The 25,212-nt window shown below is 45.8% G+C and overlaps 1 protein-coding gene across 1 annotated transcript in view; it reads right to left on the bottom strand.

Annotated features, from left to right (window-relative positions):
- The window catches only part of LOC134527886 (transcriptional activator cubitus interruptus-like), a 105,060-nt gene that overhangs the window by 17,264 nt on the left and 62,584 nt on the right, over positions 1 to 25,212 (bottom strand). The window contains exon 2 of the mRNA XM_063360889.1: positions 14,637 to 14,738. Coding sequence (XP_063216959.1) covers positions 14,637 to 14,738 — 102 coding nt within the window. The remainder of the gene's footprint in view (positions 1 to 14,636; positions 14,739 to 25,212) is intronic.

The raw sequence follows: 25,212 nt of genomic DNA, 5'->3' as shown, positions 1-25,212 counted from the left end.
GTCCAAATTTAGAAATGCTATGACTCATGTTTGACGATAAACTGATCGAAACCTCGTCTGTACCTGCCCTTATATAGCGGCCAGTCCTTTACGATGACTAGAAATCCGTGTTCTTCTTTCCAACACAAGGAGCACAAGTCTTTGAATTCCTGAAACGACATGTCGGTGTTTACGTGATCGTCATAAGCGTGGCGTAAATTAAGTTCGTCCATGCGAAAAAGTACTATGACATTCGCATTATCACGCAGCAAATGTTTGGGTATTCTACTGTACGTCTGACACAGGTATACGCAGTCCACCTTGGTGTGTCTACCCATGGGAAAGTACTCTTGTATTATGCCTTGTTTCTCGCACATTACATCGTGGAAAACAAACACGGAATTGGCTTTTGTTTCGGTTGGAGGTACCACATCCACATTATCGCTAAACGGAAAATACTCCAGACCATCCACCGAGCGTAGAACAGTTGCTAGGCGCTGGTACTTTGGCTGTTGCAGCGACTTGGAATACAAGTAAACGTTCTCGAACCGAAGACCGTTTGGTTCCTCCAGTAAACTCAGCAGAACGTACGTTTTGCCGCAGTTGGACGGACCCGCCATTATGCAACGTACGGTAGACGGTAATAATATACCATGTCGTGATTCACGCGCACTAAATACATCGTCTTGCGTAATGCGTACGGTCAAACACATGTCTTGCTTGACGACCTTCATTGTACTAAAGTAATTGTATAAAATCAAACACATTTATACTTTCTGGTCAGTTGTGCGTAATGACTCGAAGAGGTAAGAACAAAAAACAAATCGGTGCAGGACTCGTGAACTCGCTGATAAACAACCTACCATTCGAGCTACACATTCCCGGCTACAGATTCTGCGGCCCCAGCACTAAACTAGCGAAAAGGCTAGCTCGCGGTGACGTGGGCATTAATTCTCTGGACGAAAAGTGAAAGCAGCACGATATTGCATATTCATTAAGCAAGGATCTGGAATCCAGGCACCGGGCAGACGAGATATTGGCACAACAAGTCGAAGACATGGTATATTATTACCGAAGACCGTTTGGTTCCTCCAGTAAACTCAGCAGAACGCACGTTTTGCCGCAGTTGGACGGACCCGCCATTATGCAACGTACGGTAGACGGTAATAATATACCATGTCGTGATTCACGCGCACTAAATACATCGTCTTGCGTAATGCGTACGGTCAAACACATGTCTTGCTTGACGACCTTCATTGTACTAAAGTAATTGTATAAAATCAAACACATTTATACTTTCTGGTCAGTTGTGCGTAATGACTCGAAGAGGTAAGAACAAAAAACAAATCGGTGCAGGACTCGTGAACTCGCTGATAAACAACCTACCATTCGAGCTACACATTCCCGGCTACAGATTCTGCGGCCCCAGCACTAAACTAGCGAAAAGGCTAGCTCGCGGTGACGTGGGCATTAATTCTCTGGACGAAAAGTGAAAGCAGCACGATATTGCATATTCATTAAGCAAGGATCTGGAATCCAGGCACCGGGCAGACGAGATATTGGCACAACAAGCCGAAGACATGGTTGCGTTGCATAATGGCGGGTCCGTCCAACTGCGGCAAAACGTGCGTTCTGCTGAGTTTACTGGAGGAACCAAACGGTCTTCGGTAATAATATACCATGTCTTCGACTTGTTGTGCCAATATCTCGTCTGCCCGGTGCCTGGATTCCAGATCCTTGCTTAATGAATATGCAATATCGTGCTGCTTTCACTTTTCGTCCAGAGAATTAATGCCCACGTCACCGCGAGCTAGCCTTTTCGCTAGTTTAGTGCTGGGGCCGCAGAATCTGTAGCCGGGAATGTGTAGCTCGAATGGTAGGTTGTTTATCAGCGAGTTCACGAGTCCTGCACCGATTTGTTTTTTGTTCTTACCTCTTCGAGTCATTACGCACAACTGACCAGAAAGTATAAATGTGTTTGATTTTATACAATTACTTTAGTACAATGAAGGTCGTCAAGCAAGACATGTGTTTGACCGTACGCATTACGCAAGACGATGTATTTAGTGCGCGTGAATCACGACATGGTATATTATTACCGTCTACCGTACGTTGCATAATGGCGGGTCCGTCCAACTGCGGCAAAACGTGCGTTCTGCTGAGTTTACTGGAGGAACCAAAAGGTCTTCGGTTCGAGAACGTTTACTTGTATTCCAAGTCGCTGCAACAGCTAAAGTACCAGCGCCTAGCAACTGTTCTACGCTCGGTGGATGGTCTGGAGTATTTTCCGTTTAGCGATAATGCGGATGTGGTACCTCCAACCGAAACAAAAGCCAATTCCGTGTTTGTTTTCCACGATGTAATGTGCGAGAAACAAGGCATAATACAAGAGTGAAAAAGGAATTACTAGAGTATCTCGTTGCCATCGACCAGCGTGTGGAAGCCTCGGATTCTCGCATTCGCGACATGATCGAAATATCGAATGCACAAAGACGTGACGATCTGAGGACTTTTCAAAGTAGTCTGAAAGCATCACTATCTCACTTGTCAACAAATTCAGATTTGGCCAAACACAAGAAAGAAGTTTCTGTGAACGAATAAAAAAGTATATAAGGAGGTCTTGCAATATGTTTCCAGCCAGTACAATGTCGGACCTGGCCAGTGACCTTCATCGAGCTATACAGTCTGTTCGTGAATAATATTTACTTGCTAGACGAACCAGACTTGCACGTGAGATGGAAAATGAGGAGATATTTAAACCAATCACTAGTCGCCTCGACGAACTTAAAAACAAGGAAGAACCAGCCATCATTGTGAAGGCAGAAGTTTGAGGGCTGATCGCGCATTGCCGGTGATTTCGAGATGTTAACTATGGGCGCCACCACGTGGAAGGGCACGTGGACCCGGCGGAGTCTCTCACTCAGGGCGTGACGTAGCCCAAGTGGGGACGAGTTACCAGCCCTTTCTATCCTAGCTACCCAGACCTGGCCCGCTCTAGGCGTCGGGCACGCCACACTCCTAGACTCACTCACCACGTGATTAAATAAGTACTCACTTTATATTTATTCTCCAGATTTAATTTCACTAACACGTCTCTCTACACGCCCGTTACACGTTACACATTACACGGTTAAAAAGCCTGAGGCACGAATCGGTTTAGGTGAGGGCATGGTCCACACACGTGGCCATGCTGCAAAGTATACTTATTACACGGTGATGAAAAAAAACTCGACTGAGACAATTAATTAATTAAACAGCCCGCTGACTGAGAGCTGCCCCGAGGATGACGAACGAAAGCGATTTAAAAAGAATTAACGATACAGAAATTACTTGGTCAGTGATGAACAAAGGTTGAGGTCCCCGGGGTGCTGGCGCGTCTGCTCTCGGTCAGTGATGAAGATGGACTGGGCTGAGCTCATCGCTCGCAGGTGGCAACATGGCGCCCTTCGCGCCAACACAATTACCGTTACTATATTCTACGATTCCGTGCCCCGGCGAAAGTTGAGTAAATTACAGATAAACATTAAAAATATATAAAAATTACTGACAATGGAAAGTTTGTTACTATTTACTTATTTAATGATAATTCATATAAAAGCATTCCTATCCTCGTCCAAGTCCGTGCCTGTTCGGGTCCGCCCGGGCAACGTCTATAGTTATTTAAGGTAACTTATTTAAATTAAAGAAACACAAGTAAACTACACAGCACTGTGGCGAAGATGGATGAAAACAACAAAAAGGCTTACAATTAATATTAACATAGCAATTTTAGGGATCGCCGCACTGCTTCTAAGCGCCCTCTTGTGGTAGTTCGTGGCGCGCAATTCAAACACACGACTACGTACATGGCGGTACAAATGCCGGGGAAGGGGAGAGGAATGTTGAGGAAACGGAGACTGACTAGGCTCATGGGGCGTAGCCCCAGCTGACGTCAATTGCCCCCCCCTCGAATAGCCGGTCATGTCGACGTTTCCGCTGGGTCGCCTGTGGGCGTGGTCGCCCCCTTATCAACAACAGCTGTGCTTCCTCGCGATCCCTCGGGGTCGTAGCGTGTATCGCGGAGCCGGAACTGGGTCTTGTGACGCCCGGTCTCCCCTCTCTTCCCGCGGTGTTTCGTCTTCCTGCGGTTCGGTTACTGTCACCCTGAACGTGGAGTCTGCCAACGAGTAATGCAGCGGCCATAATGGCTCGTCCGGCGAACCCGGCCTACTCTCTACTTCCTCCGGCCACCTTATCAGTGGTTGGGATGTCGACTGGCCCTCCGTCACTCCGGGCGTGTCCCTGAGAAATCCCCTGAAAGGCGAGACGTCACTCCCCGAGTCTTCGAACAGCCGCCTCGGCCGGACATCTGTGACTGCGAGGGGCGTCGCCTGTCCCGCCCCCAGGTCCGGGAAGCCTCTGAACCCGCCCCCGTCTGTTGGGGTGGACGTGACCAGCTGTGCGGCCGCCCTCCCGTCTGTCTCGTCCGCCGCCTCCGTCTCTCTCTGCCGCGTCCCTGCTCCGTCACGTCTCGTTCCCGTCTCTTCCGCCCCGCCCGCCGCCTCCGTCTCTTCCTGCCCCGTCTCCGCCTCGTCCGCCGCCTCCGTCTCTTCCTGCCGCGTCCCTGCTCCGTCACGTCTCGTTTCCGTCTCTTCCGCCCCGTCCGCCGCCTCCGTCTCTTCCTGCCCCGTCTCCGCCTCGTCCGCCGCCTCCGTCTCTTCCTGCCCCGTCTCCGCCTCGTCCGCCGCCTCCGTCTCTTCCTGTGCCAAGCGCACATCGTCCCGGTGATATTTCGCGGCCCGGCCTGAGGGTAACTTTATCACGACCGCCGTGGGCCCCGCCTTGACCACCGCCACCGGGCCAAACCACTTTGGCGCCAGGCCGGCGCAGAAGTTGCGTCGGCCGGAGGAGAGGGGGTGGAGCCTCGCGTAAACCAGCTGGCCTGGTTTCAGTTCAGGGGGCGGGCGGGTCGTCTCGGGTGTGCGTTGTGCTTGGTAAGCTGCCTGGTTACGTCGCGCCCTATCGTGCGTCTCGGCCAATCGCCTCAGGCGTCCTTCGGGGCTCTCTACGTCCGGGTCCGTTTGTTGTTGCCGCACGTGATATTCCCCGGGGAGGGTGAGGTTCCGCCCCTGGACCATGGTGGCTGGTGTTTCGCCGGTTGCCGCGTTCACCCGTCGCCGGATGCAGTACAGAACGTCCGGGATGTGCGTGTCCCATTGGGCGTGGTCATCCGCGAGCCTCAACCGCAGTTGAACCTTCACCTCTTGGTTGCGTCGTTCCGTGGGGTTCGCGCGGGGGTGGTACACGGGGGTGGTGTGTAGGATTACCCGCCATTTTCTCCCCAGCTGCGCCCACCAGCGCCCGACAAATTGGGTGGCATTGTCCGACAACAGGACCCGGGGGTACCCCCACCTAGGAAAAAACTCCGTTTCCAGGCTGCGTGCAATGGTGCCGGCGCGGATGTTCGCCAGGGGGTAGGCCTCCACCCAACGCGTGTAGCAGTCTGTCACCACCAACAAAAATCTTTTCCCTCGGGGCGTGCGGGGATATGGTCCCATTAGGTCTATGGCGACTGTATGGAATGGCTCGGTGGGCTGCCTGGGTACCTGCTGGGCTGTCCCGTCGGTGCGGCGCGCCTTGTGCCTCTGGCAATGTTTACATCTCCTCACGCAGTCCCGTACAAACTTGTTTACCCCTGGCCAGTAGAACTGTTCCCGCAGATCGCGTCGCGTCTGGTCTGCGCCGGGGTGTCCGGCTAGCCTGTTCACGTGATACATGTCAAACACCTCCCGGCGGGTGGTGGCTGGCGCGAACGTCCGCCATTGGCCAGCTGTCCCCTTAGGTCGCGCCTGCAGTGTCCCGTCCAATACACGGTAGCCTTCACATTCTCCGCTCCCGCAACGGCGCACGATCTCCTGTGTGTCTGTGTCCGTGAGTTGGGCCGCTCGCACGTAGGCGTCTAAGTCATCAAGCTCCGCGCCTGGCGGTAATGTCGGTGTGACGTTAAGGTTTAGGGCACACAATGCGGCTTGGGTTGTCGGGGTGCGCGGGGTCCTGGGTATGCGCCCGCTGGGTGGTGGCAAAAGCTCCTCCCACTCCGCATCGTCACAGGCTGTGACGGTGACGTCCGGATCTCGCGACAGCTCGTCCGCTAGTTCGTTCTGTTTTCCCGGTACATGCTCGACTTCGAAATCTAAGGCCTGTAGAAGCATGGCCCAACGCGTCAGCTTCGAACGTCGCCCCTGCATCGTGGCCAGCCATTTGAGACATTGGCTGTCAGTTCTCAGTACGAATTTCTGCCCCTCCAGGTGTGGGCGGTAGCGTCTGAGGGCCCAAACTACGCCTAGACACTCACGCTCGTTCACGCTATACCGCTGCTCGACGTCGCCGAACTTGGCGCTTGCATATTCAATCACCCGAGGCTCGCCGTCGTCGCCGAGTTGTAACAGGATGGCCCCGATGCCCTTCTCGCTCGCGTCTGTTTGTACGATCAGGGGTCTGCCTGGGTCCAGCCGCGCGAGTAAGTGGCACTGTTGAAATCTGCGTTTTAGCTCGTCAAAAGCGTTCTGGGCTTCCACGGTCCACCTGAACGGACGTTTGGGTGACAGCTGTTCTGTCATCGGCGCCGCTACTACCGAGAACTCTGGGACGAAGGCTCGCAGCCAGTTAGCTAGCCCCAAGAACTTTTGCAGTTGCTTGCGCGTGCGTGGGGGCTCCTTGTTGATAATTACACTCAGCTGTTTTTCCGTGGGTCGGTTTCCGTCCGCGTTAACCACTAAGCCCAGGAAATCTAGTTCTGTGGTCCCCAGGTGGCATTTTTCGCGATTGCATGTCAGACCATGGCTCGCCAGGCGTTCCAAGACTAATGCTAAATGATGCGCATGTTCTTCCCACGTCTGAGACCAAACAATTATGTCGTCCAGATACGCGGCCGCAAACTTGCCCGAGTAGTTGTCTAAGACCCGTGTCATCATCCCTTGGAAGGTAGCGGGGGCGTCCTGTAGGCCGAATGGCATCGCGCAAAACTGAAATCTCCGCCCGTCTGGGGCTGTGAACGCCGTCTTGGGTCGGTCCGCCGGACGTATCGGCACCTGCCAATACCCAGATTTTAGGTCGAGGGAAGAAAATATCTTGGCGTTACCCAGGCCTGAAAGTGTGTCGGCTATGTTCAGCAGGGGGGGTGGGGCATTAATTGTCACTCTATTGATAGGTTTGAAATTGACACAGAAGCGTAGTTTCCCGTCTTTTTTTTCTGCCAACACGACCTGGAAATTATACGGACTTTCGCTAGGCTCAATTATCCCGTCATGCAACATGTCCTGAACCTGGTCTAGGATGGTCTGTTTACCAACGTGGCCGTAGCTACCGGGTGGGATAAACATTGGCTCGTGAGGATGGGTCGGGATGGCATGCTCAGCTATGGTGGTACGTTTCAGCGGGTCCGCGGACGCAAACACATTACACTGATGATCGAGGACCTGCTGGATGGTAGCATGAAACTCGGGGGGAACTCCGTGCTGGAACTCGTCGAGACTGACCTGGTTTACTGCTGGTGGAGTAGGCTTACCCAGCCCGTGGATGGTCCGCCGCCCCTGGGTGCCGACGTGGACGCAGCCGGCCCGGATGTCGATGGCTGCGTGCTGCTCGTAGAGCCAGGGTAGCCCCAGAATGACGTCATCACGTAACTGCTCCACCACCAGCGCCGTCGTGACGGACCGTTGGTCCCGCACGTCCACCTCCAGCGTCGCGACGCCCTGGGTGTAGCAGGCGTCCCCCGTGGTAGCCAGCTGGAGTTGGCCCGGGTGGTACTCGAAGTTGTCACGGCCAATCACGCGTGCCGCCACACAGTTGTGGCTGGCGGCGGTGTCAACAAGCGCGTGGACTGCGCGCCCGTTGACAACCACCGGAATGCGCAACAGGTCGGCCTCCGCCGCTCCCACGTGACCCAGGAGAGGCCCCGCCGCCGTAGGTCTGTTGTTGTTAGGTGAGGCGGGGGAGGTGGGCTGTCTTAGCGCGCCGCCCCCTGCCGTCCGTTTCCCGACGGCTGCTGCGCCGCGAAGTCAGGCCGGAACTTGTTCCTCACCGGGCAGTTCTCGTGCCAATGGAACGTGCCTGGTGGACACGTGTGGCACTGAGGTGGTGGGCTGCCGCCGGTAGTCCGTCTCCGCCATGTCAGCTGCGCGTGGCCGCTCGGTCCGGGTTCGTCGCGCCTAGCTTGGTCTCGGGTGGGCGCCGTGTAGGGCACCAGCGCCTTGGTGTCGGCGGGCGTCGTGTCTTCCTGCTTGGTGCTCAGGGTGGCGTGGATCCTGGTCGGTCTGACAGCTCGTAGGTCCTGCTCTAAGACGCGCGCCTGTTGGACGAACTCCTCTGCCGGACGCCGCGTCATCGGGCGTAAATACGGGCGAAATTCCGGGCGCATCAGCTCAACTACCCGCTCCAGCACTCCGGTAGGTTCTTCTCCGGGAAACAGCCGCTTGTACAGACGTATTTTTTTCATGATAAACGCCTCCGCCGCCTCCGTCGCGCCTTGCTCGAGACAATACAGCTCCGTCCGCACTCTCATCTCTGTCTTCACGTCCGCGAATCTGGCCTCGAACAATCTCGCGAACTCGGTCCACGGCATGTCATACTCCTGGACGATCTGCCACCACGTCTTGGCGTCGCCTTTGAGCGCGGTGCTCACCCTGTTCGCCCACTCACACTCCGGCACTCCGTAGCGATTCAGGCATTCCCGACACGCGTGTACAAATCTCCGCGGATCGTCGCTGGTTCTGCCCGCAAATTCCGGTAGCTCCACGTGTCCTATGAGAGGTACCCTGCTCCGTGGTGTGTCGGCGGCGTCTCTCACCGGGCTGCGGCCTGACGGGCCCGCTATTCTCACGTGGTGGCACCACTGGCACGTGTACCACCCGTCTTGAAAGGAGATTATTTCGGACTTCGCGAAACACGCCGTGTGCTTGAACGCGCGACAGTTCCGGCACCAGCCTCCCTCCCGCGTCTTGCCCTCACACTCCGCATCCGTGCACTTCCCGTGTCCCGCCTCAAACTGATCCGCCCGTTCTGCCTGCTCGTGGTTCGGCTGCGCTTCATACTGTCCTACGCACACGCACGTGTCCGTCCACAAAGAAATCGCCGTCCCGCTCACCTGGCGCGGTCGCGCGCACATAACACAATATAAGCTATTCTTTTGAAACAACTCACTTGCCTTAATCGCGCCCGGATTTTTGTCAAGTCCGTGGTTGTCCGACATGGTCGTGTGGTGGTGAGGCCGGTCGATTGCCCCTCTTCCCTTCGCTACGCGACGCGACGCGGATGGCGGTACACACACACACTGACCTGGCCCGGCTGCTGTTGTCGCGAGGAATGCGGCCACCTGGCTGCTCGCAGCGAATTCCTGGAAGCGCGCGCCCGGCTGGTCACGTGGCCGGCGCGCCAGAGTCCCGCTATGCGCTCCGCGCGAACAATAGTTCCAGCGCGAACTTTAGTTCCGCGCGCTCCGCGTAACAACCGCCTATCTCACACGCTCGTACAGGTCTGGTTTTCGCGGAAGATGTAACTCGCCCCACGCTCTTGGGCGCCATTTGAGGGCTGATCGCGCATTGCCGGTGATTTCGAGATGTTAACTATGGGCGCCACCACGTGGAAGGGCACGTGGACCCGGCGGAGTCTCTCACTCAGGGCGTGACGTAGCCCAAGTGGGGACGAGTTACCAGCCCTTTCTATCCTAGCTACCCAGACCTGGCCCGCTCTAGGCGTCGGGCACGCCACACTCCTAGACTCACTCACCACGTGATTAAATAAGTACTCACTTTATATTTATTCTCCAGATTTAATTTCACTAACACGTCTCTCTACACGCCCGTTACACGTTACACATTACACGGTTAAAAAGCCTGAGGCACGAATCGGTTTAGGTGAGGGCATGGTCCACACACGTGGCCATGCTGCAAAGTATACTTATTACACGGTGATGAAAAAAAAACTCGACTGAGACAATTAATTAATTAAACAGCCCGCTGACCGAGAGCTGCCCCGAGGATGACGAACGAAAGCGATTTAAAAAGAATTAACGATACAGAAATTACTTGGTCAGTGATGAACAAAGGTTGAGGTCCCCGGGGTGCTGGCGCGTCTGCTCTCGGTCAGTGATGAAGATGGACTGGGCTGAGCTCATCGCTCGCAGGTGGCAACATGGCGCCCTTCGCGCCAACACAATTACCGTTACTATATTCTACGATTCCGTGCCCCGGCGAAAGTTGAGTAAATTACAGATAAACATTAAAAATATATAAAAATTACTGACAATGGAAAGTTTGTTACTATTTACTTATTTAATGATAATTCATATAAAAGCATTCCTATCCTCGTCCAAGTCCGTGCCTGTTCGGGTCCGCCCGGGCAACGTCTATAGTTATTTAAGGTAACTTATTTAAATTAAAGAAACACAAGTAAACTACACAGCACTGTGGCGAAGATGGATGAAAACAACAAAAAGGCTTACAATTAATATTAACATAGCAATTTTAGGGATCGCCGCACTGCTTCTAAGCGCCCTCTTGTGGTAGTTCGTGGCGCGCAATTCAAACACACGACTACGTACATGGCGGTACAAATGCCGGGGAAGGGGAGAGGAATGTTGAGGAAACGGAGACTGACTAGGCTCATGGGGCGTAGCCCCGGCTGACGTCAAGTTGAAGATGAAATGCCAACTGTAAAGAAGAGAAAGTATGAACCGGATCGAGAAGAAGAGGACTTAACAAGTACAGAGTCCATGCACAAGAAGAAAATACCGAAAAATGGACATCAAGTTAATGCAATGGTCCGACCATACCTTATATCGTTTACGAGCCGGAATAATGACACGACCTACGGAGTGTACAGAAAACATAATAAGTGGTTCCTCGGTGCTAAAGAAATAGACTTTCTACCAGGAAACATGGTGCGCGTAGCAGAGTTCAAAACGCGCGGGACTCCGGGTCTGTACGAATTGCTGTTTCGCAGGGAGCCTAAAGGATATTCTTACAAAGACTTACAAGAGTACAAAAAACTGCTAGAGCTAACCAACACACATTTTCGCGATAACGATCTAGATAGTGGTGTATATAAAGACGAATATCATGAAAAAATCGACATTCTCGCTAATCTCTTCAGTGAACTAACAATACATGGCGAAGGTTTAAAAAAGCTAGAAAGTGGTCAGATATTTGACTATGTATATTGGGACGACCCCAATGAATTAGTTGATCGCCTTAGAATTCTACATGCTTCGCTTAGTGTAGGAAACTATTCGCACATCAACGAAATAGTCTCCATACTTGAAGAACTGAGGGAAGCCGGCTACATACAATGAGTCGAACCGGAATCGCTCGCGAACTTCATGCTCCCTGCTAGTCGAAAATACCTTCGTCGCAAAGTCATAGTTCGTGGAATTGATGATTTATTCCAGGCGGACCTTGTTGAGATGATACCATATTCCCGATTGAATAAAGGTTTCAAGTACATGTTGACAGTCATCGATGTTTATAGCAAGTTCGCTTGGGCTAGTCCTGTCAAATCAAAGACTGCAACTGAAGTAGCCAAGGCCATGAACAATATTTTGCGTGATGGACGTGTACCGTCGCACCTGCAAACGGACCTCGGGAAAGAATTCTACAATGCAACCTTCAAGGCTTTGATGAAGAAGTATGGCATCAAACACTACTCTACATTTAGTAACGTCAAAGCCTCCGTTGTCGAAAGGTTTAACAGAACTTTGCGTTCCAAAATGTGGCGACAGTTCAGGGCTATCGGAAATTACAAGTGGCTTGACATCTTGCCGAAACTAATAAGCGAGTATAATTCCACGGTGCATTCTACCACGAAAATGAAGCCAAAGGACGTAACGGACAATCGCCTGCTTCAAACAGTGTTTTCCAACACGAAGAAGAAAGATCCACGAAAGCGTAAAGCTAACGTCGGTGACATTGTGCGAATCTCCAAGCAGAAAGGTATCTTCGAGAAAGGTTTCACTGCAAACTGGAGTCCCGAACTTTTCCGTGTGACACATGTTCGTGAATCAGAGCCTAGGACCTACTACCTCGAAGATTTGGACCACAAACCTATCCATGGCGGCTTCTATGCCGAAGAGATTCAGCCTACGTTGTATCCCGATACGTACTTGGTGGAGAAGATTATAAAACGAAGGAAAGGACGGTCCTACGTCAAGTGGTGGGGCTTTCCACCTCGCTTTAATTCGTGGGTGGCTGATGCGGAAATCGAGAAATCCACAAGACTTTAGTAATTTGTCTGTGTATTTTTTTGTACTTGTAGTAGTGTAGTACTTATGTAATAAAAGTTTTTTTAAAGGAACTTGTGGTGTTTTTTATTTTCTCAAACCTGCCACTTTAGTGGTACTTTTTTAAAATATTAAAGTTGTTTTGTATCGACCAGGGATCGAACCTAGGACCTAAGTCGATCTAATCAATCAGTATATATATTACATTTTCCCGAATCTCTAGCATTAAAATTACGCATTTCCAATATGGTGGTCTTGATGTCTGATAGGATGGTGGTCGTAGAGGATTTAGTCTCTTTACGAATGTTGAACATGGTTTATTGAAATTATTATTTTTTACATAAAATTAAACATTATTGCAACGATCGGGTATCGAACCGAGGACGGGAATCGATCGAATCAATATGTAAATTAATGAGTGATTTATTTAATGAATTTTGGAACTTTTCCCGAATTTCTAACTAAATAATTACGGATTTTCGAGATGGCGGCCAAATGACAAGATGGCGGGTGTCACAGCAATAATAAATGATTACTGCACTCTAGCGGATACGAATTAAACTTACATGGCGTCGGTGCACTCTAGCCGACGATACAATGATGATGGCTTCCAGCATCGAAGACAAGATGGCGGTCATGACGTCATACTAGATGATGTTATATATGCTTTGAAAAAAAGTGGTGGGAGTCAGTCTGCCAGCAGCCACCACGGGGGAAGGATCGGTCGCTATTTTTATTATTATTTTTTTACCCTCACCGGGTTCGAACCGAGGACTCCGAACTCCGTGTCGTAAATGTTTGTTTTTTATTATTTAATTTTTTTATAATTTTTTAAAAAAAAATTCATTAAAATCGGATAATAAATAAAAAAATTAAAGATGTTGACCGTAACGAAAATTGCAACGGTGACGACATCATTCAAAATGGCGGAAAACACAATGCCGGAATTTTCTAGAACACAATGACGTCATCCAAAATGGCGGATCCAAGATGGCCGCCGTGATCTACTTGTCCAATTACGTTATGTCCCGTTACGCGGTGTCCCGTTACACTGTGTCCCGTTACGCTCGTCCAAGATGGCCGCCGTGACGTCACAATCCAAGATGGTGGACCCCGGCACCGGCACCACGACCCTGGCGCCTGTTTCCGGAGCCCCTATTATATACTACTGATACGAATCCAAGAAAATTCCATATCATGAATATGTATTCCATTTTTATTTCTTTTAAAACTTTGTAATGTAGAAAAACAGTTATTTTTTATTATAAGTTTTAAATTTGCTTAATAAAACATCCTTGCATAATGATCTTGTAATGTAATTTTATACTTAAAATCCATAATATAATTATTCTTTTTTTAGTTCAGTTAGTATCAATAATATTAGTTTAGAGTACCCGTAGTTTAATGAACTAATATGAGTTGTTTAATGTTTTGAGCAGAGATTCCATTTCTTATTTATTTTAAAGTAAATTATTAAAAAATTATGAAATTCAAAAATTTACATGTTTAATTGAGAATGCTCTTAGAATGTTGAAAATATTTATAAGAGATAAAATTTTATATAGCAATTATTAGAGAAAATGAAATATTAAGAAGAAAGTAACGAATATAAAAAGAGTGATAAAATACTAAACATAGAAAGTTTTCAACAAATCAACTTACTAAAGATAAATATATTACACCTGTAAAAATGTGCTTGTTTGTTTGCCAAACAAACAATATGAGTTAAGTAGGAAAAATCTTTTTTTGAGAAAGTACTCTATGAATGTGGAAAATATGTTTGTAATAAATATGTGAAAAAAGGCATGAAATTAAAAAAATTACATAATACTAATAAAATTCGAAATCGTATCTTATCTAAGTAAGGCACGTGTATTTAAGTAGGAGTCTAGGAGATATATTGGGGGTTCCGAGCCTGGGTGCTGGGTGAGGATTGAAGATTGTCAGTCAGCATATTGAAATGTTACATCATAGCAGCCATTTTGGATGACCTTTTCATTTTATTTGAACTTCAAAATGTGCCAAAATTACTCTAAATTTCCTGTTATTAGGAAAGATTTCACCAAAAACTCTTTAGAAATCTGAAAATTCAAAAATTTACATTTTTGGACTCTAGTGGCTTCATTCCCTAAAATAATGATTTTAAAGTAGAATTCACTAACACCAATAAATGTTTATGATAGTCAATCATATATTTAAATTAAATATAATGATATAGCTGTAACAGTGAATTTGCAAAGAAAAGTTTGATAAAAGCCGTTATAAATGTATCAGAAATAAATAATGTTTTAACTTGATTTGTCTAAAATTAAAAATAGATGCAGTAAAGAAGCCCACTACTAAAACCCAATTAATCACAATTAGTTCCTAAAGACAAAAACTGGATCCAATTCTACGCTCTTACCGTCAATAGAGAATGGAAACTCGGAGCTGCCAACCGTAGAGGTGGCGGCTGGCAAGTCCGCGAACGCGCGAGAGCTGAGGTAGTCCGCAGGCAAGCCCAATCCTACAACAGAGCAGGTGCCGTCTACACTCGTTACCTTGCAACGGATCCAGCACTGGCCACACTCATCAGAGAACACGGCAACCCCACAATTAAGCAAGAATTGTCCACATTTATCCTTGGCCAACTAAGGTACTGATTCTGGCCAATGTCTTTGAAGAGTCCCGGTGCTTGTGTGTCGCTACATACAATGTTGATTGTGCATGCTACGTCAGCACACCAGGTTTCACCTTTGATGCCATGCTGCGGATAACTGTTGTCACGGACTACGACATGTACATGTTCGTGGAAGCTGGCATCCATGTTGGCATATTGCAATGCGCGAAACAACACTGTAACGCTAATAACAAGTACCTACCTATCAAAGATGTATGTCCAGAGTCGTCTATCTACGTACCTACAGTATTTGGATGCAAACAATTCATATTACTGGGCCATGATTTTGATGCTACCCATTGTCAACTTTAAATGGATCGACGTAGCAATCGACATTATGATGGTGTCCGACGAAAGTCCGACACGTGACATCCTAAAGATGGATGTCAAATACCCGGCAGTAATCCATCACATGTACAAAGACCTGTTTTTCTTGCGTGTGGAGGAAAAGAATAGTTAAATTCTGCATTTAAAATAACATTAAGCAAGTAAACTCCAACACAGTGTGTTGGAGTTTCATCAGTCTCATTGGGAATAGACATTAATTTACTGAATGCCCAAAAACGTCGGGCTGCCAAATACAACTTGTAAGATAAACGTAAATGTCTGCATATGTGGTTGGTGTGTTTTGAGAGCAAATGGAAGAAATTAGTTAAAACCCCAAAATTTCTTGACAAATCCAAATATAGCAGAAATTTTGCTTTTTTTTATTGGGCATAATAAAAATATTTTGTGATAAGCCAATTGGTTCCTGATGTGCCGAAAACATTAATGTACCATTTTCATTACATCATGAAACCCAAATACAGAGACAAAATTGACATGGCTTTTGCAGTGCTTTCATTATTAAATAAAAACAGAGTATTTTTATACATAGTCGACAATGCATAATTCCTAACTATCCTAACAACCACTCATGCTACTCGCTCATCAAAAAGAAATTGGTGGGAAAATCTAAGGAAGATTGAGTAAGTCTGTAAACGAATTTCCAGCTGCATGGGATATTTTTGCTGAATTATGTTATAATGATTGCAGACTCTAAAAATAATTTCCATTACATCCCATTAAGTATAGTTTTTTTTTTGCAAAATAAAAAAAAAAATTTGATGAAAATATTTATTACATTGAACTAAACAAAAATTTTCTTACAACTAATCAAAAAAATTGTTTCTGATATTTATACACAATTTTAGGTCTACTCTTTTTTCCTGTGAAACTTTTTCTTCTTCTCTTTCATGCTCCTCCGATCTCGTTCCTGATTTCGATTTCTGGTTTCTCGATTGAGCGACCAACAGTAGTCAGCGGATATATTGCCATCCTTCCTTGGTAACGATCATGGACATCCCGGTGAAATCTTTCACCCTATTCTTCACTGTAGGCTCCAAAGTTTTCAGAAAAATAGTCAATATGGGAGTGTAAGAAATCTTGCATCCATGAGCTTCATAAGCTGCCAGCATGCAGTGTACAATGGTTTTGTAGCCAGAATCCTTAGTATTCCTAAAAAAATGTGTGCATTACATTCTTAAAAGAGTTCCACGCTTCTTTTTCCGTTTCTCCGATTGTTTACAAAAATAGGGGATACGATAAAGGTTTTCTTTTGTCGGGGCCAATGAAAACTCCCTCTTTTAACTTGGCTTCAGACAATTTAGGGTACTTGGAACACAGATATCTGAAACAATCCCCATCTGTTGGCAGTGATTTGACAAACTGCTTTATAAGCCCCAATTTAATATGAAGAGGTGGTGATAAAACTTTTTCTGGCAGAACCAAGGTTCAATTGATAAGGTTTTTCTCGCGGGGAGGGGGGGGGGGGGCGGGTTAAACTCGTTAAACTCTCTCTTGGTGGCCAGTCAATTTTTGTCCAATGCAGCTGTCTCGCTCTACTATCCCATAAACAAAGAAAGAACGGATATTTTGTATAACCTTCCTGCTGACCCAACAACGTTGGTATTAGTATTTTTAATTTCCACAAACCATCCACTGATGCTCTTGATATTTTATTTTCTCAAGAATCGTATCCAAGTCATTATAGTTTACTTCTATAAGAACCGGGTGTCCCATAGGAAGAGATGCAAATACATTTCCATTATGCAGCAAGACTGTTTTTGCTGTTTTTGAAGAATAGATGAATATGCATCACTCTGATAAAACATATTATATTTAAAAGCACTTCATGAACATCATTACAATAAACCAGATTTCCCTCTTTCGAGAAAAACTGAGTAAATTCTCTCTCTCGATGCCTGTGGCACAAGAATGAGATCCCAGATGATAGCAGGTTTTTGTTTTTTAGCCTTGATCCTAACAGTTCAGCTGCATCTTCTGAAAGTCTCTTACTAGGTCATTGAGCTCACCCTGAGAAAAAAGTTGAGGTTCCTCATCAACAAGAAAATCTAAGCTATATTCTTCCTGGGAATCTAATGTGTCTGAGTCCTCTGACTCATTCAGGATGTCATCTAAATTAGAAGGTGGCTGTGGAACTAGTATTTCAGAGCCATGGAACATTGGACCAATAGCAGAGTCAAGGTTAGGGATAGATTTTTTTAATTTTTTATATTTTGTATTAAATCCTTTCACATCTACCGAACTGAAATAGAAGTCGGTTGTGTGATTTTTCTGTTCGCGCCATATAATAGGAATGCCAAAACGATATGAGTTTTTCTTACGCTTAAATCACAAACAAAGATCTTCTCGCATCTTCTACAGACCTTTTGTGGAGCCCATGCTTTGCCTTGATCTCCAGTTTCAATGTGAAATATTTGTCACAAACTCACTTATGTTTCTTTGTTTATTTTTCACTGTGAATTTACCACAAACATAACAGAAGCTGTTGGGAGAAATTACACAACCTCTGTGAGCCATATTCCAGAAATAAAAGCACAAGCACAGAACAGTTCTAACGCTGGGTATAAACTGAGATGGTCAGCGAGATACTGAAATTATTTAGTTTGTTGAAACATGATCTAATCCAACAGCAGGTAGTTTATATTTATTCTAAACTAATTTAACTGTTTCGACACGATCATTAGACCTTCCTCTTAACTCAAAATTACTTTACCAACCTCCTTGCTAACACTCTTTTCAACCATTAACTTTTTTTCACATATTACCAATTTCAGCTATAACTGATAAAATTTATGTGAAAGGTCTTAATTTTAAGTTCATTTAAAAAATACAAAATTTTAAGTTAATTAGGAATTTTATGCTAAATAAAAACAAAAACTTGAGTGTAACAAAAAAAATGACGATATGGATTTTTTTTATCAAGATAAAATCTATAAGAAAATGTATAAAAATCATACACAGTTTTTTTTTTGCTTGCAGACCTATATTAGGTATCTTTGTAAATTTTCGTAAATTTTCGGCTGAGTATATATATGATCTCGGGTGCTGTGTTTGTAATTTCTCTTTTGGTGCATATCTTTCTGCATTGCTTTACTAAGTTTGTAGTGGTGTGCATTTCTCTACATTATCTTACTAAGTTTGAAGTGATATGAATTATTCTGCGTTATGTTTCTGAATTTTCAGTGGTGTTAGAAGTTTCTTATACTTATATAAAGGGCGTAATTTTATCATTGTAATGAGGTTAGTAAAACTATAAACTCATCGCAAGGTGTTGTGTTGTTACATTTCCATGCAAATGTTTAATGGGGTTCGTAATCTATGCACGACTTACTCATTTGTGTCGGGGTGTACGCCTGTTATGTTTAATCTCGCCGCCAACACCGGGGGAACAGACTTGCAGTCAGTGCCAATTAACGGGTGATGCAGTCAACCCAAGTATCTGACTTTCCAGAACAAATATAAATATGGCGTCTGTGAGATACATAAGGCTCCGAGGTTGAAGCGTCAGAGGGAGCACAATACGACAGTCGCCGATCCAGTACGCACTGTCGCCGATCAGAGCAAGTATTCGGAACCTCTCGGTCTGAGCTGAGCGAGTTGGCCACGTGCAAGAAACATGACGTCGGAAGCCGACTGGTGGATGAGTCCTGGGAGACAACAGTCGCGGGTTGCAGTCCACTGCGACCGAGAGCCACTAGCAACCCATTGGCTCGGCGAGTCGGCGAGCTGGCGGCACGCTCGAGCACCACAAGTGCGATGCCGCATGTCGAGAACATTGTTCAAGGAGCGAGACTAAAGAGCGAGGGCCCGCCTTGTCTCGAGTCAGCAGTCCCTAAAGCGAGTAGCGGAACACTGGGGAGGAGGACTGGCAGTTCCAGTGCCGAGTGCAAGGAGCACTGGTCGAGGAGGAGGCCTGGGCATCCCAGCGAGTTGGCGAGTTGGGAGGGCCCCGCAGAGCCGGTCCCAGCGGCGAGTACATGTGCTGGGAGAAGCAGCTACAGTCGCCGGGATGCATCAGGAGCAGAGACACGGTGCCTGGCAAAGCGAACTGCGAGCACCAGAGGCACTGGGCGAGTATCAGAGCAGCGAGGAGTTGGCGCGAGTCCCCAGCGTGCTACTCTTAGACCCGACCGAGCTACTCAAGTGAGCAGTGCCCACTGGCCTCTAGAGAGCAGCACCATCAATTCGTAGCAAGGCGAGTTAACTCTAAAATAATCGCCCGCGATTCTCGGCGGATAGCTATTGGAATAAAAGCTGATTATTAGAACACTAGTAATGTAGATTTCTTAAATTGATAAAAAATATTTTTTTAAATTTTGAAATAAATTTGTAATGATGTGAACTGCCTGACTCAAGTAGAAATCTGTGTTCACTGACACCCAGTCATGTGTACCGAAATCAAGCCTGTGTCTGGGTAAATGAATCTGTCCTTTACCCAGACTATAAACTAACATTATAGTACTATCGTCCAGCTATCGAACAGTCCGCGGACAAGGTATAAATAGTGGCCCAGGCGAGCTGTTGGGACACACTGCGAACACCATCGAACGCTTGTGGCCCGCGAGCCACCTACCACCACCCGTCGCCGAACTTCACCATACGTCGCCACGTAATTTTGCGACGTAACTACATTGGATGTACGTAACTACGTTATGTTGAGGACGCTAGGAGCAGCATGCAGGCGTTGCTGAGGAACCTGTGAAGCGGAGGCGAGTGTCACTCGCTGCCTATCCTTGAGGCAACGAGAGAGAGAGCCAGCTCTACACACACTCGTTGTGGCTCCTGGGGGCTAGCCACGAATGCCGTACAATGACTCCCTGGTCTCCCAGTTAGAGCACCGCAGGGGAACAAGTGGACCAGCGGTGAACCAGAGCACGCGAGGCTCAATCACACTCTGTGGTGCGGGTGGAGAGAGGTGGTCGGAGGCTCTGGCAGCAAGGCACCGGCTCAGATTGAGTGTAACTCGCTGCCGACGGTCAGAGACGAGTGGGCCCGACGTCGTCACTTCGCGAGTGGTGGGTAACTACTAGTTGCGGAACATGAAGTGATGTTATCCCAATTTAGCAGTACGATGATTTCAACACATCAGCCGAGTAACAATTACGGTTTTATACCTATGGTTCGGCCGGGAATAATGTGCAGTGAGCCCGCTTCTTAATGATTGGCGACATCGGCTGGAAAAAATAATGATTTTCAGAGTCAGAATTATTATTTTTTTGAATTAAGAAAGTAAACAGGGTGATATTTTTATTTATTAAAAGTTTACTGCAGTAGATGTATTTGGTTCATCCTGGCGCACCGGTGGGTGGTGGGGGATCCGGGGATCCGATCCAGACACCTTAAGGCTTCGCTTCATCAGTCAAGTTGGATTACGTCACTTCCTTCGACCATACACACATGAAAAAGTGTCCCGTTACGTTCATCAGCCATCTACGCACGAAAAAATGTCCCGTTACGTAACGAACGAACGGAGGAGGACGGACAGACCAGCTCGCCAGGACGTCTCGCTATGAAAAGTATTAGGCGGTAATAAACAGCCAGGAGGTAACGAATATAAGCCTACTTCTACGCGTGTTATGAACGCCGGATACATACGGCCAGGCAACCGTGTGTTTTGGCGCGCTCTACTTCCACGACGCGCAACGGCACCGGCAAGTTTTTATTACTACCTCCTCTCAAGTTCTGATCTCCTAATACTTCACAGCAGAGAAGCGCTGTTGGTCGGAGCCCGTAGGTACTTCCTTCGCACGCCTAACCTAACCTAACCTAACCTAAACTACCCTCACCTAACCTAATCCATATGCTAATCTATGCTAACCTAACCTAACCTAAACTAAACTAAACTAACCACACCTAACCTAATCCATATGCTAATCTATGCTAACCTAACCTAACCTAACCTAATCCATATGCTAATCTATGCAAACCTAACCTAACATAACCTAAACTAAACTAAACTAACCTTAACCTAATCCATATGCTAATCTATGCTAACCTTACCTAAACTAAACTAAACTAAACTAAACTAAACTAAACCAAACCAAACCAAACCTAACCTAACCTAACCAAACCTAACCTAACCAAACCTAACCTAAACTAAACTAAACTAACCACACCTAACCTAATCCATATGCTAATCTATGCTAACCTAACCTAACCTAACCTAATCCATATGCTAATCTATGCAAACCTAACCTAACCTAAACTAAACTAAACTAACCTTAACCTAATCCATATGCTAATCTATGCTAACCTAACCTAAACTAAACTAAACTAAACTAAACCAAACCTAACCTAACCTAACCTAACCTAACCTACCCTAACCTAAACTAAACTAAACTAACCTAACCTAATCCATATGCTAATCTATGCTAACCTAACCTAACCTAACCTAAACTAAACTAAACTAAACCTAACCTAACCTACTCAAACCTAACCTAACCTAACCTAATCCATATGCTAATCTATGCTAACCTAACCTAATCCATATGCTAATCTATGCTAACCTAACCTAATCCATGCCAATCTATGCTAATCCATGTCAATCTATGCCAATCCGTATGCCAATCTATGCTAATTCGTATACCAATCTATGCTAACCTGTATGCCAATCTATGCTAATCCGTATGCCAATCTATGCTAATCCATATGTTAATCCATGCTAATCCATTTGCCATTTTGTATTTCTAGTAATTTCCACCAATCGTGACGTCACCGTTGCAATTTTCGTTACGGTCGCCATCTTGAAAATCCACAATTTTTTATGTTAGAAAATCGGGAAAAATTTTAAAAATCATTAAAAAAATTAAATAATCGAATTAAATAAAAATCTTAAAAACCACTGTTGCAGTTATTGTTACGGTCGACATCTTGGATTATATAAATGTTGCATATTTCGTTACACCCGCCATCTTGGTTGAGTACCATATCATTCTTACACTTTTCGTTAAGACCGCCATATTGGGTCCTATTAATGTTACAATTATCGTTATGGTCGCCATCTTTAAATTTAGACGCCATCTTGAAAATCTTTATTTATTATCCGATTTTAATGAAAAAAAAGTTCAAAATTCATCAAAAAATTAACTTAATAGAATTCTGTTTATATCGATTCCCGTCCTTGATTCGAAACCGGCGAGGGCAAAAAATATAAAATCAACAGATCCTTCCTCCACAGAAGCCACCTTCAGACTGACCTACCTCCACCAATAACAAGGTATTTACCATCAGCTGGTATGACGTTACCACACCTTTGACCTTGACCTTGACCTTTGACCTTAACCTTGAAATTTGACCTCGACATTGATCTTTGACTTTGACCTTGATGTCCATCACGGATCCGTCATTTTATGTTCAGTAGATGCTAGTGGTCATTGCCACCATCATGTTTTCGTCTGCTGGAGGTCACCATATTGTGTGTACTTGTCTTACCATCATGCAAATTCTATTCTAACATGCTACAGTGCAGTAATAATTTATTATTGCTGAGGTGCCCACCATCTTGAAATTTGACCGCCATGTTGAAATCATGTAATTATTTAGTTAGAAATGCGGGAAAAATTCCAATAGTCTCCGAAAAAATCAATTATTAATTTACAAATTGAATCGATGGATCCATGTCCACGGTTCGATTCTTGACCAGTGACAGTTGTAACTAATTATTAAATAAATTTTAAATTCTTTTTTCCGTTACCTTTCGCGGAGTTTATTAATCATAAGTCAATATACCTAACCAAAGAATTAATACAGTGACGATAAGCCTATCATGAAAGTCTAATTTTTGAATAATCTGAATAACCTATAAGCCGTTCATGTACAAAACCGCACATAAAGAACAATTGTCTTCAGTCCATGAGACCGAGTCATGTCATTATCAGACGTATAGGCTAGTCATTTCAGGACCACATGACCTTCGTCGTTAGCTAATTATATTCAATTAATCCATCGTGACATTTTTATACATTCTAAAGGAGCAAGTAACCTTGAAAAATATTTTAGTAACACCAAGAGGTGATAAACTAGTAAATATTCAATCACTACATTTTGTACTACGCGCAATCAACAAAAAGGAAGCACCATCAACGAAAAGACAGCACCACCAACGAAAAGGCAGCTCCGCCAACGAAAAGGCAGCACATTTGGAAGCAACGACAACGAAAAGGCAGCACAGCCAACGAAAATACAGCACATTTGGAAGCACCGACAACGAAAAGACAGCAGCGACAACGAAAAGACAGAACATTTGGAAGCACCGACAACGAAAAGGCACCACATTTTGGAAGCACCGACCACGAAAAGTCAGCACCGCCAACGAAAAGGCAGCTCATTTGGAAGCACCGCTTTCGAAAAGACAGCACATTTGGAAGCACCGTCAACGAAAAGGCACGGACCGCAAGACCGGGCCATGAACAATGTCAGTCATATAGTCCATGAACACAGTACACACAGAAAAACGAAATGTACACCCAGTACACACAGGAAAACGTAATTTACACACAGGAAAACGGAATATACACACAGTACACACAGGAAAACGGAATGAACACACAGTACACACAGGAAAACGGAATGTACACACAGTAAACACAAGAAAACGGAATGTACACACAGTAAACACAAGAAAACGGAATGTACACACAGTACACACAGAAAACGGAACGTGCACACAGTACACACAGGAAACGGTACGTACACACAGTACACACAAGAAACGGAACGTACACACAGTACACACAGTAAACGGAACGTATACACACAGTACACACAGGAAACGGAACGTACACACAGTACACACAGGAAACGGAACGTACACACAGTACACACAGGAAACGGAACGTATACACACAGTACACACAGGAAACGGAACGTACACACAGTACACACAGGAAACGGAACGTACACACAGGAAACTAAACGTACACACAGTACACACAGGAAACGGAACGTATACACACAGTACACACAGAAAACGGAACGTACACACAGTACACACAGGAAACGGAACGTACACACAGTACACACAGGAAACTAAACGTACACACAGTACACACAGGAAACGAAACGTATACACAGTACACACAGGAAACGGAACGTACACACAGTACACACAGGAAACGAAACGTATACACAGTACACACAGGAAAAGGAACGTACACACAGTACACACAGGAAACGAAACGTACACACAGTACACACTGGAAACGTATACACACAGTACACACAGGAAACGGAATGATCACACATACAGTAGCGGAAACACACAGGCTTAGTTGGAAATCAGAATACAAGAAATAAAAACATTAAATTTTTACTTTCAATATTTAATTACTTCTCAACATTACACAAATACAAGTAAAAGAAGCCATTATTGTATGTAGCCTGCTTTCCTCAGTTCTTTGAGTATGAAGGATATTTCTTTGATGCACGAATAGTTTCCTTCACAAAGCGAGCCATGTAGAAGTCTTAGCCGGTCAACCATTATGTTTGGATCTTTCCATGATGTGTAATCAATCTCTTCTACCACCATCTTACTTGCTTGTTTATTATAAATACTGTCAATATCACAATCATCCCAGTGATCATAATAAGCATTATCAGATTTATTTATTATAACACGACGTTTCCAACGTTTCGGTCTCAGGACATCGCCACATTCTTCGATCTTGTCAGCTCTAGGTGCTTCATCACAGTCTATACCTTTGTCAACAGCCTCAGAGTCACTGTAACAATCACTGTAGAAGACATCCTCTTCACCCAGATTACCGTATGAATTCGCTATCGATGATGTCGAAGTGTCTTCATCGTCTTCATGCTTCCTTTTTAGGAGTCCATCATTTTTACAAAGAATGGAGGATCTACTGAATATAGGCTTGAATGTATTCTCACTTTTCACGGTGTTGATACTGCCATTAGTTTCAGTCTTCCCGAAGCCATTAGCATCCTTCAATTTATGTTCTTTCTCACGATCGGGTGAGCT

The sequence above is a fragment of the Bacillus rossius genome, chromosome 1 (assembly GCF_032445375.1).
Source record: "Bacillus rossius redtenbacheri isolate Brsri chromosome 1, Brsri_v3, whole genome shotgun sequence".
Classification (NCBI taxonomy): domain Eukaryota; kingdom Metazoa; phylum Arthropoda; class Insecta; order Phasmatodea; family Bacillidae; genus Bacillus; species Bacillus rossius.
Note: the sequence above shows the minus strand (reverse complement) of the source record. Positions and strands in the feature narration are given on the sequence as shown.